The sequence below is a fragment of the Mustela nivalis genome (genome assembly GCF_964662115.1).
Source record: "Mustela nivalis genome assembly, chromosome: 6".
NCBI classification, from domain to species: domain Eukaryota; kingdom Metazoa; phylum Chordata; class Mammalia; order Carnivora; family Mustelidae; genus Mustela; species Mustela nivalis.
This window is the reverse complement of record NC_139025.1, coordinates 32,297,201-32,314,203: the sequence shown is the minus strand read 5'-3', so window position 1 is coordinate 32,314,203 and position 17,003 is coordinate 32,297,201. Positions and strand designations below refer to the sequence as shown.

The 17,003-nt window shown below is 38.7% G+C and overlaps 1 protein-coding gene and 1 pseudogene across 5 annotated transcripts in view; both read right to left on the bottom strand.

Annotated features, from left to right (window-relative positions):
- Nucleotides 1-17,003, bottom strand: part of DCAF5 (DDB1 and CUL4 associated factor 5) — a 100,284-nt gene that overhangs the window by 70,457 nt on the left and 12,824 nt on the right. For all 4 annotated transcript variants that reach the window (XM_082733978.1, XM_082733976.1, XM_082733979.1 and 1 more), the window contains exons 2-3: nt 2,892-3,035; nt 433-469 (exon numbers count right to left, since the gene is read on the bottom strand). In XM_082733978.1, coding sequence (XP_082590104.1) covers nt 433-469; nt 2,892-3,003 — 149 coding nt within the window. In that variant the 5' untranslated portion in view covers nt 3,004-3,035. The remainder of the gene's footprint in view (nt 1-432; nt 470-2,891; nt 3,036-17,003) is intronic.
- On the bottom strand, nt 12,483-14,325 carry LOC309866342 (ATP synthase subunit d, mitochondrial pseudogene; annotated as a pseudogene). The gene has a single exon. The product of its transcript is annotated as an ATP synthase subunit d, mitochondrial pseudogene (transcript).

The window sequence follows — 17,003 nt, the reverse complement described above, 5'->3', positions numbered from 1 at the left end:
CCCAAGTTCAAATCCCAGTACCACCTGACCCTAAGTTACCTAATTTTCTACACCTCAGTTTCCTCAACCACAATGACACTAGAATCATACAGCTTTATAGAATCACTGTGAGGATGAAACTGATGAACACATGTAAAGCACTTAGAATAGTACCCCACATAAAGATTAGTTATTATTATGCTGTTGTTTTCTTCTCTTCCAACCTCTTCCTTTAAATTTTCACCTAAATAGTCTAAGTTCATTCCAACTTTACAAATTCTTTCCTTAATCAAAATTTTATTTCAAAATTATTACAGAAATCTGTTTCAGAAAAGGACTGCTGGCTTCATGTTATTTCCTTCAAAAAACAACTACTTCTGTCTAAAGAGATATTTGCCTTTCTTCATGTGAAAACCGGAGTCAGTCACCTTCACATACCAACAATCTATTTACCTTTCGACATCATGGAGGATAACTTGCTCATCATTTCCTGTAAGGGAGAAAAGTAGACATTTGATAATTCCTGCAAAGTGCTACCTGTCCATATCACAATATGAAATTTTCAAGTTTTCAGAAAGCATATGAACAAAGTCAATGTTAATATAAATTAGGAGTATTAATTAGAAAAAAGTTTTATAAAAATAATTTCAGAAAGATATAAAAGAATTTTCAAAAGCCTAGTAGCAATTAGGTGCTTTCCAAAATGAATTACTAAATGGATTATAATATATACATATATATGTACATATATACATATATATATATATGAAATTAAAAAAACAAAAAACTGTGGCCATTAAGAAACATAAAGGAGTAAATGATCATGGGCAAATTAATTCATCCAAGCTAGCTTTTTTTTTTTTTTTAAGCAAAACAACTGTGAGACTTAGAATACAGATAACCTATGCCTCAGTTTGTTTATCTATAAAATAAGGATAATTGTACCTACTTCATAGGGTCATTGCAAAGGTAAGAGTACATTCGCAAAACCATTCAGAATAGGGCCGAGCACTTAGTAAGTGCCTAATAAGTATCTCCTGATATTCATATCCTTATCATCTCACAACATTAAAATCTGGTGATTGTGTGATTATAAGTGATGGGAAAATTTTTATCCACAACTTCTTTCTATTGCATTTTTCTTTATTCCATCAAGAAATCTAAAAATACTACATTCACAATATGTGTAGTCCTGCCTTCAAAGTGCTTATATAACCAAACATAAAAACCTGAATATGAAAAGAAAAGTAAAAAAATTCCCACTCTACACTGAAAGCACAACCAACAGTCACTTCAATAGAAAGTAACAGAAGCAGTAGAGGTGTGGCCCAGGACATCCTAGATCTCTGGCTATAAACTCTATTGTGGGTGCGTACCAAGTAATCAAACACAGACTAATGCCTCCTAGGTAACAGGCACAGCTGAGGTGCTGGGGATACAAGAAGAGGAAGAGGAAGATTCTGCCTGGCCCTGAAAGAACTTCCAGTCCATCTATGCAGCAACTAATAATGACAAAATGAGTTATGTTGTAGTGATATGCTCTATAATGGGGACACAGAAAAAGGAAATAATATTTCCTTCAGGAGTGGGTTTGAAAGTACATGGCAGAAAAGGAGAACGTTTTTATGGGGAAGAAGATATCTGAACAGAAACTCCAGTAACTCAAAACTCTTACCAGTGGAAGACTTAGGGGAATTAGTGGGGACTGGACAATTAATCATGATCCATGAAGGAAGAGCAAGAGCAAATGATACAAGGGCACCTAAGATCGCTAGTGGTTTAGTGGGCTAGAGTACAAGATGCTGGGGAGGGAAATGAGACTCAAGAAGTAGAAGTTTACACTTCATCCTGAGGACACTGTAGGGTCAGAGGCTGACACAGTTAAACTTTATTTTTAAAAGAAAACTTGTAATAAATAAGGAGAGTTACAGACAGGTTGCAGAAATCACAAAGGCCACTGCAACAGTCCAGATCAAAGGTAAGGACCCAAACCAGGGCAGTAGGTACAAAAAGAGAACAGAAAGTAAAGGATGAATATGAGAAGCTTGCAAGTCTAGTTGGTGAGTGACAAGATACGTAAATGAAAGAAAGGAAGGTTTGAGGATGACTTCAAGATTTCTGTTAAGCTGATCTATGTGGAAGTGTCATTTTTTAGTTAAAAGTGCTTCAATATTAGCAATTTCTGAAAGTTAAATTTAATAGCTTAAATCATTTATGTGAATGCTGACAGTAACTGAGAAAAGGAATCCAGGGAACATGAGGAAATATTTGTACAGGAGGAAGACTAATACTCTTGGCTTTAAGATCTGCCGCACTTAAATTGCTTTTAGAACACATAGCTAGATATTCATGGCAAAATCTGCAGTGCAAAAGAGAGGTCAGAACTAGAAATGTTGTGGTCAGAAAGGAGTGTGGTTGATAAGGACCACCGAGAGGCTGGCTTGAGCCCAAGCCATTCTAATTGTACCCTAACACAACGTTTTTCGAACAGGAGCCATCCATGGATCATGACATCAATTTGAGTCACAAACTTTAAGTTCTTTAAGAATAAAGTAGCTTTTTAAAAAAATCAAAATGTACCACACAGAGTAAGGTTAAGTACTATTTTAAATATGTGTGTGTGTTTCTACATGCCAGACTGCAATGTAGGAAGTTTTCTACCAAAAACAAACAAATGACAGTGAAGAATCAAAAGAACAGAAGGAAGGAAGGAAGGAAGGAGGAAGGGAGAGAGGGAAGAACTGCGCTCCTATACCCGTCTAAACTGCTGTAATGCAGAAAAGACAGCTATGGGAAACCAGTAATTCTACAGCTCAGTGAAATAAAGAAAAACAAGGAGTTATTTTAGCACTCCTTTATCTAAAATCTCAGCCACGGTGAATTGCCCAAAGTAGAAATCTCCTTCTCCTCACCTCCAGAGAATACTTTGGTGTTCCCACTGTTGAAAGCCAGGCAAAATATGTTGGAATGGTGCTCTCCTTTCAGCTGTATGGGCTTGACTCTGGAGTGGATAGCTTGTTCCATGTGCCATAGCAGAACCCGGCGGTCATCTCCTCCTTGAGAGGGGAGTTAAGAATCTAGGGTTAAAATGACTGACACTTAAGGCTGACACTCAGTTTTGCCAGCCCTGAATCCCATCCTTTCCAAAACTGCAACTCCCCAATTCTGTAAGATTCTCATGGGGCACATAAACCCAGGACTCTACCCCCTTAACCATCAGTAGACACACAATCTCTAAGCCACTCACTTTTCCCCAGAAAAACGTGGACATATAGAAATGGAAAGGGATAAACACTGATATTGAAACCCTCAGAGCCACCCTATTCCTGACTTTCCAGAGACTCAGTTTAAATATTTCTTCACTTGGGGCACCTGGATGGCTCAGTTGGTTAAGCATCTGCCTTTGGCTCAGGTCATGATCCCAGGGTCCTGGGACAGAGCCCTGCATCGGGCTCCCTGATCAATAGAAAGCCTGCTTCTCCCTCTCCCTCGGCTGCTCCCCATGCTCGTACTCTTTCTCTCTAATAAATAAATAACATCTTTAAAGATTTTTTAAATAAATATTTCTTTACTTGCTACCTAAAAATCCTTCTATAAAGCCCCCCATTTTAAAAAAATATATATTTTATTTATTTATTTGACAGAGAGATAGAGAGCACAAATAGGCAGAGTGGCAGGCAGAAGGAGAGGGAGAAACAGGCTCTCTGCTGAGCAGGGAGCCTGACCTGGGACTCTATCCCAGGACCTGACATCATGACCTGAGCCCAAGGCAGCTGCTTAACTGACTGAGCCACCCAGGCACCACCATCCCCACCCACCCACCATTTTTTGTCTAACAGAAGCTGAGCTGGTTTCTAATGCTTGCAACCAAAGAACTCCACGGTAATACTTCTAGCATACTAGTTTTCTCTCCTTAATGTGACCTCATTGACTATGGAACAGCATGCAAGTGACAACTAAGGAACTGCCTGCCCCAGGCACTATCTAGACAGAGCCTAGCTCTCATAAAGCCCAGGCCAGCTCTTCCCTCTGCATAACTCACAATCATCTGAATTAAATGAGCAGTATTATACTGCATGAGCCAGCTTCTAACAAATGAGAAGATGTATATTCTATGTATTTTTTATATTTGCAGATGCATTAAAAATGTCTGAAAGATGAGTAACTTTCAAGTGTTAACAATGATTAGCAGTGGTAACTATTTTCAGGGAACAGGATTGAAAGACGGGGAAAAAACAGATTGGAGGGTTTTTACTTTTATTTGATATATTTGGCACTAACTTTCTACAACAAGCCTATACTATTCTCCCAATAAAAATTTAAGTTACAAAAGGGGCAAACACGAGCAGCAAACCACAGCTCTCTGTACCTCTTCTTTCCCTCCTCCATTCCATCCAACAGCCACAAATTATACACATCCATATAAGGGCATACCGTGCAGCCATGAAATCAGTAAATCTGTAAGAACTAACTTGGAAATGTGTCCATCTTTATTAAGGGGAAATGTAAGGTATAAAACAATATGTGTATCAAACTTCATTTTGTGTAAAACAAAATTTTAAAAAGCTCCATGACTGAAGGAACTTTGTCAATTTTGTACACTGCGGAGTCCCCAAAACCTAACTGAGTGCCCTCAAAGAGCAGACTTTGAACTAACATGTTCATATTTGCATATATATGCTTATATTCTCCTACTTATCTGGCTATTATAAAAACTGTTTATAGTGGGGACGCCTGGGTGGCTCAGTGGGTTAAGCTGCTGCCTTTGGCCCAGGTCATGATCCCAGGGTCCTGGGATGGAGTCCCACATAGGGCTCCTTGCTCGGCAGGGAGCCTGCCTCTCTGTCTGCCTCTGCCTGCCTCTCTGCCTGCTTGTGTACTTTCTTTCTCTCTTTCTTACAAATAAATAAATAAAATCTTTAAAAATAATTGTTTATAGTGGACACCACCTCCAGGCTAGAGTTGGGAAACTTTTTCACTGTGGAAAATTTACATATAATGTGAAATTTACCATACTAACCATTTTTAACTATACAATTCAGTATATCTGCACTATTGTGCAACCACCACCACTATCCATCCCCAGAATCTTCACATCATCCCAAAATGAAACTCTGTACCCAGTAAACAATAACTTCTCCCATCCCCAGTAACCACCACTCTACTTTCTGCCTCTATGAATTTAACTGTTCTAGGTAACTCATATAAGTGGAATCATACGATAGTTGTCTTTTTTATTCATTTTGCATAATATCTTCAAAGATCATCCATATTGAAGCATGTATCAGAATTCCACTCTTTTTTGAGGCTAAATAATATTTTGTTATACACACTTACACACACCATATTTTGTTTATCCATTTATCAACTGATAGACATCTGGGTTGTTTCCACCTGTCGGCTATTCTGAATAATGTTGCTAACAACACGGATATACCAGTATCTGTTCAAGTCCCTGCTTTTAATTCTTTTGGGATTCTTTTTTTTTTTTTAATTTTTAATTTTTTATAAACATATATTTTTATCCCCAGGGGTACAGGTCTGTGAATCACCAGATTTACACACTTCACAGCACTCACCAAAGCACATACCCTCCCCAATGTCCATAATCCCACCCCTTTCTCCCAACCTCCCTCCCCCCAGCAACCCTCAGTTTGTTTTGTGAGATTAAGAGTCACTTATGGTTTGTCTCCCTCCCAATTCCATCTTGTAATTCTTTTGGGATTCTTTTAATTCTTTTGGGAAACTTCTGTATTTTAATTTTTACTTTATACCTTCTTGTAGTACTTGACTTTTTGTCATAAACATATTTCCTTTTATAATAATAAAAAAAAATCAAAGACGGTACAGTAGCTAAGTCAAAGTTATTCTCCCTCCCCTAGAAAGAAGTTGCTTTTGCTCCTTCGGTTCCTTCTTTCTTTGTCAAAATCAAGTTCTATGTCCCCCTCCCCCTTCATTGTCTATCAAACTGAACCCTTTAGTGTGGCTCAGTTCCTGTATTTATGATTTGCCTGTTTCAACTATGAGTTCTCTGGCCTGGGATGTTTATCTAAAAATTCTGTATCTTGAGGCACCTGGTTGGTTTAGTCAGTGGAGAACATGATTCTTGATTTCAGGGTTATGAGTTCAAGCCCCATGTTGTGTGCAGAGATTACTTAAAAAAAAAAAAAAAAAAAAAAAACCTTAAGAAAAATTCTGTATCTCTTTTACGTTAAAGTCATAAAAATAGAAGTGTGTGTTTTTGTTTTATTTTAATGAATAATGACACAAAGGAATTTTTTAACCTATTAATAGATTCTTAACAGGCAGTGGGCACTTTAGTTCTCCATAGTTCTACTCTTACTGTTTTTCCCCAACACTGAGGCATGGTTTTTGCTACTGTGTATCCTATATTGCAGAAGTATTTCTCTGTACCCACGCCTCTACCAAAAGTGTAAAATTAAAAGATAAAAAGGTCCACATGTTTCTTCTACTTACTCATGTTTCTAATCTAATCTCTCTGAGCCTGAGTTTCATCAAATATAAAATGCGGATCATAACAGCTCTACCCTTAAGGGTTTTATAGATTATACAGCCAAGTATACAAGAAGGTTAAGTAACTTGCCATGGTCACACACATTAAGTAATGTGGTTGAGCTAAGATTCAAAAGCAAACAGTTAAGACTCTACAGTCACCATTCTTTTTTAAGATTTTACTCATTTATTTGACAGAGAGAACACAAGTAGGCAGAGAGGCACACAGAGAGAGGAGGAGGAGCAGACCCTCTGCTGAGCAGGGAGTCCAATGTGATGTTGGGATCAATCCCAGGACCCTGGGATCATGACCTGAGCCAAAGGCAGACGCTTAACTGACGGAGACACCCAGGCACCCCTATAGCCTCCATTCTTAACCACTATTCTGGGTTGCCTACCTTACAGAACCAAAAATAAACCGTAAATGAGAAAGCGGTTCATCTAATGGACAACTGAAGGGATCCCCCATCTTGGTAACATAACTCAAAAATGTGTAGATTAGAATAGAACAAGGGAGCATAGGAATAAAAATAGAAGCTGACTAAACTGGAGTAAACTAAGGGGCCAGGAACAAGGGAGGGAACAAGGGACTCAGGACAGCCTGAGTTGAAAGATTTTAACAATACACAAAACTGACAACGGCTTAGGAGCCAAAATATTCAAAGAATTACTATGAATCAATTCTTAAAACCATTAGGAAAAGAGGCAAATATGACAACTCACAGAAGAGAAAATCCATATAGCCAAAAAATGTAACAGAGCATCTCAACCTCTAAAGTGATCAGGGGAGGGGCGCCTGGGTTGCTCAGTGGGTTAAAGCCTCTGCCTTCGGCTCAGGTCATTATCCCAGGGTCCTGGGATAGAGCCCCCCAACGAGCTCTCTGCTCAGCAGGGAGCCTGCTTCCCCCTCTCTCTCTGCCTGCCTCTCTGCCTACTTGTGATCTCTGTCAAATAAATAAATAAAATCTTTTAAAAAATAATCAGGGGAATGCATATTATAATTTACATACATTCTTACAAAAGTGGCACAAGGAAATGCACAAGAATGTTCACTGCATCCCTGTTTATAGTAGCAAAAAAGCAAACAAACCCATGGACAACCTAACTATTCACTAATATATAAATTAGTAAGTTCCACTAGAACACAACCAAATAGAACACCATACAGCAGTTAAAATGAACTAGGAATATGTGTAACAACACGAGTAAATCTTGAAAACCTAATGGTAAGTAATGAAGTTTCAGAAGGATATGTAAAAGATAACATTAAGTTTACATTTTTAAATATATAAATACCATAAATTGTAGATAAACACATCTAGTAAAAGGGGACTTCGACTGTATCTATAAAGTTCTGTTTAAAAAAAAAAAGGCTACAAGCAAATTTAATAAACTGTCAACATTTTGTCAAACCCAATTACTTTCTTTGCTTTTTTAATTAATTTTTTAAAATTTCAGTATATTTAACATACATATTATATTAGTTGCAGGTGTACAATATAGCAATTCAACAATTCTATACATTACTCAATGCTCATCTCTCTATTTTTGTTTTATGTTATTAAGGAAGCATTGTTATATCTCTTATTTTTTAATATAATTTTTAATTTTTTTATTAACATATAATGGACTATTTGCTCCAGGGGTACAGGTCTGTGAATTGTCAGGCTTACACACTTCACAGCACTCACCATAACACATACCCTCCCCAATGTCCATAACCCCACCACCCTCCTTACCACCCTCCTCCCCACGGCAACCCTCAGTTTGTTTTGTGAGATTAAGAGTCTCTTATGGTTTGTCTCCCTCCAGATCCCATCTTAGTTTCATTTATTCCTTTCCTACCTCCCAAACCCACCATGTTGCCTTTCAATTTCCTCATATCAGAGAGATCATATAATTGTTTTTCTCTGACTTATTTCACTAACCATAATACCCTCCAAGAGTTCCAGCCACGTCGTTGTCATCGCAAATGACAAGATTTCATTTCCTTTTGATGGTTGCATAGTATTCCATTGTATATCTATACTACATCTTCTTTATCCATTCATCTGTTGTGTTATATCTCTTATTTTAAGTACGCTCCACACCCAAGTTGGGACTTGAATTCATGACCCTAAAATCAAGAGTCACATGCTCTAGCAGCTACACCAGCCAGGCGCCCTAGTACTGTCATGTTTCTTAAGTATAATAATGGCATTATGGTGCTGTTAAAAAGAGATAAAAAAGTGCTCATCAATTAGGGATACATAGTGAAATAGGTGAACTGATATGTCTCGAATTTCCTTTAAAATATTCGAGAAATAAAAAGGTAGGGGGGAATAGGTGATCAATAAAATGTTGGTAATTATTACAGATGGGTATACTACAATGTTGTGAATGCTTGAACATTTCTATAAAATAAAACATTTTGGATTTTTAAAATGTTCACAATAGAGGGGCAGCTGGCTGGCTCAGTCAGAAGAGCATTTAACTCTTGATCTGGGGGTTGTGAGTCTGAGCCCCACAATGGATGTAGAGCTGACTTAAATAAAAATTTTAGAAAATGTTGATAGAAAAAGAAAAATGAAAACAAGACTCCCCAGGAAGGGCTGGTTTACTCATGGCAAAGAAATATAGAACTGATGGAACTTCTACTTATTCAATCAGACCAATGCCAGGTAGCACAACCTCTCCTGAATTGGAGCAGCTTAAAAAAAAGAAGTTTAATAAAAAGGAAAATAATATCTACACCTATGCACTTAAAGACATAACTATTCTCTGGCATTATCGTTAGTGTTCATACTAGACATTCATATGATGATTTAATTTTGCCAAATAATGCTTAGCAATTTAAAATACGTGGTTATTTGTAGAATGCCTCGAGCAAAATGATGTGTCCTTAGTATCTAACACGATGATGACAGCCCAAGTCCATAGGAGATTGGAATCACTGAGTCAGAAATCATGGCTATGGCAGGGCCTGTTTCTTACACTTTGCCCTCGAGCTTAGTGTCAGAAGATATAAGGCACACCCCCCCACACACAGACACATTTCCTTAGGCAAGGTATTAAGAATTCTGTGCAAAGACAACACTTTTCAACCATGTGTTGTCAAAAACCACAGTGGGTGCAAACTAGGTTATCACCTGAAATTGCGGAGCTGCTTTAGAGCCAGTAGAGGGAGCATAACAGCTGTGGCCAAATCTCTGACCCCACAAAGCAAAGGAGGGCTAGTGGAACAAGGATAAATCAGTTCAGAACCTGAAAAAAACTGGGTAGTTCTCCTCTCTCTGTGAATCATCTAGAAAAATTCAAAGGAGCGGAGATGTATTGTGTGCTTCCACGCAGAGAGACTGTTGGACCTGCATATAATCAAGTGGAGAGAAGGATCCATAAAGCCAGCTCTGAGCGCTGGCTAGTTCGGTCCTTCTGCAAGGTTGGTTATCCCCAGTCTCTCTAGGGCTCCTGGGGAGCACAGAGACCTCATAGGAAGGCAAGGCCTTTCTGCTTGGCACCAGGACCAAGCAAGCGACAAGCAGAGGACAGGGCTTCTAAGCCTGGTTTACTCATGAATGACTGTTTAGCTTTAATTCATCTGAGAACTCCAAAGGAACATAAGCTACTCTGTTGCTGGTCATTTGGGGTTGATTTAATTCCGCACTAAACTCACCAATTCATCCCAAAATGTACTATAATCACACTGCGGCAACAGTTTTGAAGTTACAAAGAAGCTTTATATTTAAAAGAGTACTCTTGGGATGCCTGGGTGCCTCAGTGGGTTAAACCTCTGTCTTCAGCTCAGGTCATGATCTCAGGGTACTGGGATCGAACCCACATCGGGCTCTCTGCTCGGTGGGGAGCCTGCTTACCCCCAATTTCTCTCTGCCTGCCTGTCTGCCTACTTGTGATCTGTTAAATAAACAAACAAAATCTTAAAAAAAAAAGAGTACTCTTTCAGGATGCCTGGGTGGCTTAGTCAGTTTAAGCATCTTTATCTCAGCTCAGGTCTTGATCTCAGGGTCATGAGTTCGAGCCCTGAATTGGGCTAATTTTTAAAAATTTTTAAAATTTTTAAATTTAAAAATAAATAAATACTCTTTTCAAAGGGTTCTTCTAATAGAAGCAAAAACTATACAAGCCCTCATAGCATACTGTAACAAAAGTAATTATTTAAATTTTAAATAATTATAATTATTAATTAAATTAAATATAAATTAAATTATAATTAAATAATTATTCTTATTTTATAGCCCAGAAAAGCTGAGGCCCAGAAGGAAAAGAATTTGTTTTGGGCTTCCTCAGAAATTCAGGCAAGGAGAGGACAGGACTAAGAGAGCATTCTAAAACTTGATCCTTCAAATACTCCTGCAGCACATTGTCTGAAGAGCAAGAAACTAAACCATTTAAAAGTCCATCATTAGAAGTCAGGTTAAAATTACTGTTCAGTGAAATAAACCAAACACGAAAGGACAAATACTGTCCAATTCCACTTATATGAGGCATCTAGAGTAGTCAAATTCATAGTGACATAAAGTAGAAGGTAGCTGCAGAGGGGGCGAGGATGTTGTTTAACGGAAACAGAGTTTCAGCTTTGCAAGATGAAAAAAACTCCTGGAAATGAATGGTGATGATGGTTGTATAACAATAACAATGCAAATGTACTTTATACAACTGAAAGGAATAGTTAAATCAGTAAAAATGGTAAATTTTATGTTATTATATTTTACCACAACAAAAATACAAGAAGGTTTATTGTTCATGTATGTACCATATATTATGATGGGGGGAGGCATGAGGCATTTCTGTCTGTACTGACATGGAATAATCACAAAAAGTGTTTGTGACTGTACTAACTATTCAAAACAATATTTTCTTTTTAAAAATGGCAGAATGGGATTAGATCCAGGATTTGCAGTCCTAGTCAATAAAGGTGGTACTATAGAAGGGTACATGAAGTACAAGTTCTGGAAGAAAAGTGCCTAGATGCACCATCCATGTGTCCTTGGGTGAGTTACTCTACTTCTCTAACCTCAGTTTTATGATTCTAAAATGAAGAAAATACCAAATATCTCACAGGGTCATTGTCAGTATAGATATAAATATGTAAAAACACTTACCCAGTATGTCATATATTAGGTATACATAACCCTCAGAATGTTCTAGTTCCTTGTACACATCATTCATGAATTTGCCCTAATGTTTCTAACTCTTATTTTAGGTAGCACAAGAGTATGAATAGCATGATACATTTTTTAAAAGATTTTATTTGTAAGTAATCTCCACACCCAGTGTGGGGCTTGAACTCACAAGCCTGAGATCAAGAGTCACATGCTCTACTGATTCAATCAGCACCCTGATACATTTTAATAAAACATATACGTATGTACACACACACAAATCTGTAAATGGAAGAGCAGAATCAAAATGTTTAACAGAGGTTATCTCTTGGAAAGAGCAATTTTAGTTAATAACCCTTTATATTGTAGGGACATCTGGGTGGATCAGTCAGTTAAATATCTAACTTTGGCTTAGGTCCTGATCCCAGGGTCCTGGGTTGGAGCCTCTGCTCAGCGGAGAGCCTGCTTCTCCCTCCCCGCTCTGCCACACCCCCGCTCCTGCTCTCTCTCACATAAATAAAATCTTTTTTAAAATATCCCTTTTAGGGACGCCTGGGTGGCTCAGTGGGTTAAAGCCTCTGCCTTCAGCTCAGGTCATGGTCTCAGGGTCCTGGGATAGAGCCCTGCGTCAGGCTCTCTGCTCAGCAGGGAGCCTGCTTCCTCCTCTCTCTCTGCCTGCCTCTCTGCCTACTTGTGATCTCTGTCAAGTAGATAAATAAAATCTTTTTTTTTAATCGCTTTTATATTGCTGTAGTTGGGTTTTTTTTTTTTAACTTACAGAAACAAAAGGAAAATTATTCAGCACGCCTTAAATCTTTTTAGCCTATTTACTCCTTCTTTGCAGTGTATATATCACCACTGTGTGAAGCCAAACTTTTTGTGTGGCCCGTATCTCTGCTGAGTTTTAAGAGCAGGCATGGAAATACAGAGGCTCAGCCTGTGGGCCACATAGCCAGCCACTTCAGTGAATGGGAAATGAAGTCTGTTTTGCTTTTCCCAAAGATGAAAATAATTAGCATTATTCTCAGCACAGAAATTCATTCACATATATCTCTGCTTGTGAAATAAGGATTATATAAACCCTTTTTACAGATGAGGATCAGAGAGACATAATGACTTGCTAATAATGCAAGGAGCTAGGCCTGGAGCCTAAAATCAACTTGTATTCCTCTTACCCCAAAGTGGGGAGGCCAAAATACTACTATGAATTTTAAGTGAGTCTGCCCCACCACATTACACAGGAAAGAAAAGCATTTTCCATTTTGTCTTCATTAATTTTCTCCTAGATATGCCTGGCATTTTGCTGGGTTTTTAAATCATTTTCAAGTGTAGAGTTTTGTGGCATTAAATACATTCACATTTTCACATTGTTATGCAAGTATCACCACCACCCATCTCCAAAACTTTTACATCCTCCCAATCTGAAATTCTGTACAAAATAATAAATCTCCATTCCTGCCTCTCCCCTGTCCTTGGCAACCATGATTCTAACTCTAGAGACCCTATTTCTGTCTTCAGGAGTTCAACTACTCTAAGTACCTCATATATATGGACTCATACAACATTTGTCCTTTTATGATTAGCTTATTTCATCATAATGTCTTCATGGTTCAATACATATTTTGTGGCATGTGTCAGAATTTCCTTTTTAAGGCTGAATAATATTCTGTTTTATGTATATACCATATTTTGTTTGTCCATTCATGCTCCCAATCTTTGGCTATAGTGAATAATGCTATTATGAACATGAGTGTACAAATTATCTGCTCAACTCCCTGCTTTCAATTCTTTGGCGTTTATACCGAAAAATGAAATTCCTGGATAATACAGTAATTCTGTTTACTTTTCTGAGGAACTGAAAACTATTTCTGAGTATTGTTTTCCACAGTGGCTGTGCCATCCTACATTCCCACCAACCAACACTGCACTAGACTTCCAATTTCTCCACATCCTCACCAACACCTATTATTTTGTTTTGTTTTGGTCTTTTTTTTTTTTTTAATGTCCAGCGTTTATAATTCGAGGGCCAGCGCTCTTTCCCCACCTCAAGTTTATAAATTTTTGATTGGCTTGTGAGGCCAACAGGGATACTTCTTGTCTAATTTGGTTTCTGGGAAGGCTTCATTCAGGTCCTCAATGGTCATCTGATCAAATGAAACTAGGTTCTTTAGCTTCTCCAGCTGTGTCTTGTATTCCACAATCCTGGCCTTTGAGACAAAAACTTGGCACAACTTTTCACATCTTCTTTTTCTTCAGCATCCACCTGAACAATGTATTTATCCTCTGGCACAGGAATCTTCAGGGCATCGAACTTCTTCTCAAAGTCATCTACCAAGCCAGCCTTCATCACATTGGCCTTATAGTAAGCCCAGTCGATAGTAGGAGGTTTCTCAGGGACAGTGGCCAACTTGGAGGTAAGTGTCTCATTCCAAGATTTTAGGGAGTTAGCAATGGCCTTCTGGTTTTGGGGTATGATCTCCCCAAAAGCTACCCAGTCAATAGTTATTAGAGCAAGTTTTTGCCCAGCCATCTTGAGATCCCTCACTGACCCTGGCTGCCTAGAGTCCATGGTCTTGTGTTGTTTTTAAGTAACAGTTATCCTAATGGGTTTGAAATGTTTGCTGACCTTTTTGACCTTCAAATAATACACCAAAATGACTCTCAAGTCCTTACTAAATATCTTGAAGCACATCATGCAGTCTGTTATTTTTCTTCATTGTTTTATTTTACATTTACCTACTCTAAAAGTCAGTAGTAATCAGGGGCACTGATTACTACTCTTGGTTTCAGCTCAGGTTATGCTCAGGAGTCATGAGACTGAGCCCTGGTTTGGCTCTGCTGGGTGTAGAGCCTACTTAAGATTCTCTCTCTCTGTCTCCACCCTCACAAGCTCTCGCTCTCCAAAAAAAAAAAAGAAAGAAAGAAAGAAAGGGAGTAGTCACTCTTCCGCTCTCTCACTCCATCTGGACAAAAAAAGTTGCCTGCAGTTTACCCTCATTGGTTTGGTGCTTCACTACTGGAAGGAAATGATGTCATACATAAATTTGAGATATTTATATGCATACTCTCCTCAAATCACTTACGAAAACATTAAGAGCACTAATCTCCATTTACCCAAGCCTGCCACTTCTGTAATTAGACCTATTTTAGAGGCAGATGTAGCATGAGGCAGCACAGCATTCAAAACCACAGGCTTGGCATACAAGTGCAAAGGTTCAACTCTTGATGTCACTACCACTTACTAGCAGAGTGCCTTCAGGCAGGTAACTTAACCTCTCTCACTTGTATCCTCTCCTCTGCAAAACTGAGAAAATAACCCCACCTGTTTTATAGTGTTATGTTAGGATTAATGAGATAGATCTGTGTGGAGGGCTTGGCCCATTGCCTGATACACAGTGTGAGCTACAGAAATGTTAGCCAAATGTATGCCGTTTGAACTCCAACAATAGCTAACAGAGCTAAATTTACTCTGGGCCAGGGGCTATCCTAAGGGTTTTACATTTAGTGGCTCTTCTAATCCTTTTAACTATCTTATCAAAGAGGTATTGTTGTTATCCTTATTATCCAGATAAAACTACAGAAAAACTAACTATCCTGAAGGTACACAGCAATCAAGAGTGGGATCATGGATCTGAATCCCAGCCAGGTACTCTGGCTCCAGAGACTGTACTCCTTACCAGGATACAATTCAGCCTCTCAAATACAACAGGGGCCAGGACAAAGCAAATGAGGGAAACCTGTCAGAGTGACGGGCTGACTGGAGAACATATAACCCTTTTAAAGAACAAACTGCTACTGAGCTCCAGCCAGTTATAGCCATAGAGGAATGCAGCCTCAAGATTGCCTGACCTTTGAATTTTTCAAGAAAAGCCAGCAACCTAAGGAGAAGGCTTTTTTCTTAAAGATTCTATTTATGTATTTGCTTATTTATTTAGAAAGCATGTGCATACGTGTGCACACAGGGGTGAGGAGGGGCAAAGGGTCAAAGGGAGAGTCTCAAGCAGACTCCCCTACTCATGACCCTGAGAGATCATCATGCCCTGAGCCTAAACCAAGAGCCAGCTGCTTAACCAGTTGAGCCACCCAGGCGCTCCCACAGACCGAAGGATTTTAATGTAACAGACCGAAAATCTCTCTGGTATGGTTTCAGATTCTACAGTGCAACTGATCTAAGAAACTTCCACTTGTTGAGTTTTGATATAATCTCAAAGAATATGCACAGTCATCTGATAAGGCATTAAAATACTCTTCCGTTTTAGAATTACATACCTGTGTAAGGGCTGAATTTTCTTCATATATGTCAGCTAAACCAATATTCCACAACAGATTAAATGTAAATGCCTTCATAACGTCTCACATTAAAAAGGTGGAAAGACGTGACAATGGTACTCCTCTCACTATTTATTATTTTGGAAAATAGTTACTTTTCGTTATATTATTATGTTAATAAGGTTTATTATTTCCAGTCTTAAACGAATTTTTAAGCTTTACCAGCTTTAAATTCTAATACAGTAAAAGCTGATAAAGATGACCCACATAAAGTTCTTTGAGGTCTTCAATGACTTTTCAAAGGTCCTGAGACCAAAGAGTTTAAGAATTTTTTATTTCGAAAGTGGTTCTCACCCAGAGTGATCTCGCGCCTGAACCATCTGGCAACGTCTGAAGACATTTTTGGTCATCACAACAGGGGAGGTGCTGTTGGCATATACTGGTCAGAGGCCACGGATGCTGCTAAACATGCTACAGCGCACAGGACACCCCCCCCCCCCGTAACAAAGAATTATCCAGCCCCAATGTCAATACTGTTGAGGCTGAGAAACCCTGCTTTTGAGAAATATTCAATGACCTACCCAAAAAATGTTAATATTAAGAAAACAGTTACAAAGCAGCAGAGATGACCTAATTCTAATTTTTTTTTAAAGATTTTATTTATTAGAGAGAGAGAACACAAGCAGGCAGAGCAGCAGGCTTGCTCTGCCTCCACGAGCTCTTGCTCTCCACGGAGCAGAAAGCCTGATGTGGGGTTTGATCCCAGGACACCAGGATCATGACTGCTTAATTGACTGAGCCACCCAGGCACCCCCTAATTCTAATTTTTTAAAAAAATTTTAAAAGATTTATTTGAGAGAGAGAGGGAGAGAGCATGAAAATACGAGCAGGAGGAGGGGCTGAGGAAGAGGGAGAGAGGATCTCAAGCAAACTGCCGGATGAGAACAGAGCCCAACCTGGGGTTCCATCCCAGGAGCCTGAGATCATGATCTCAGCTGAAATCAAGAGTCAGACACTTAACCGATGGAGCCACCCAGGCGCCCCCCAATTTTATTTTTAAAATATGTACATATGCATACAAAAAAGGCTAAAATATGTCGCATGTGTCAAAAATGGTCATCCTGAGTAGGTGGGTGTACTTCC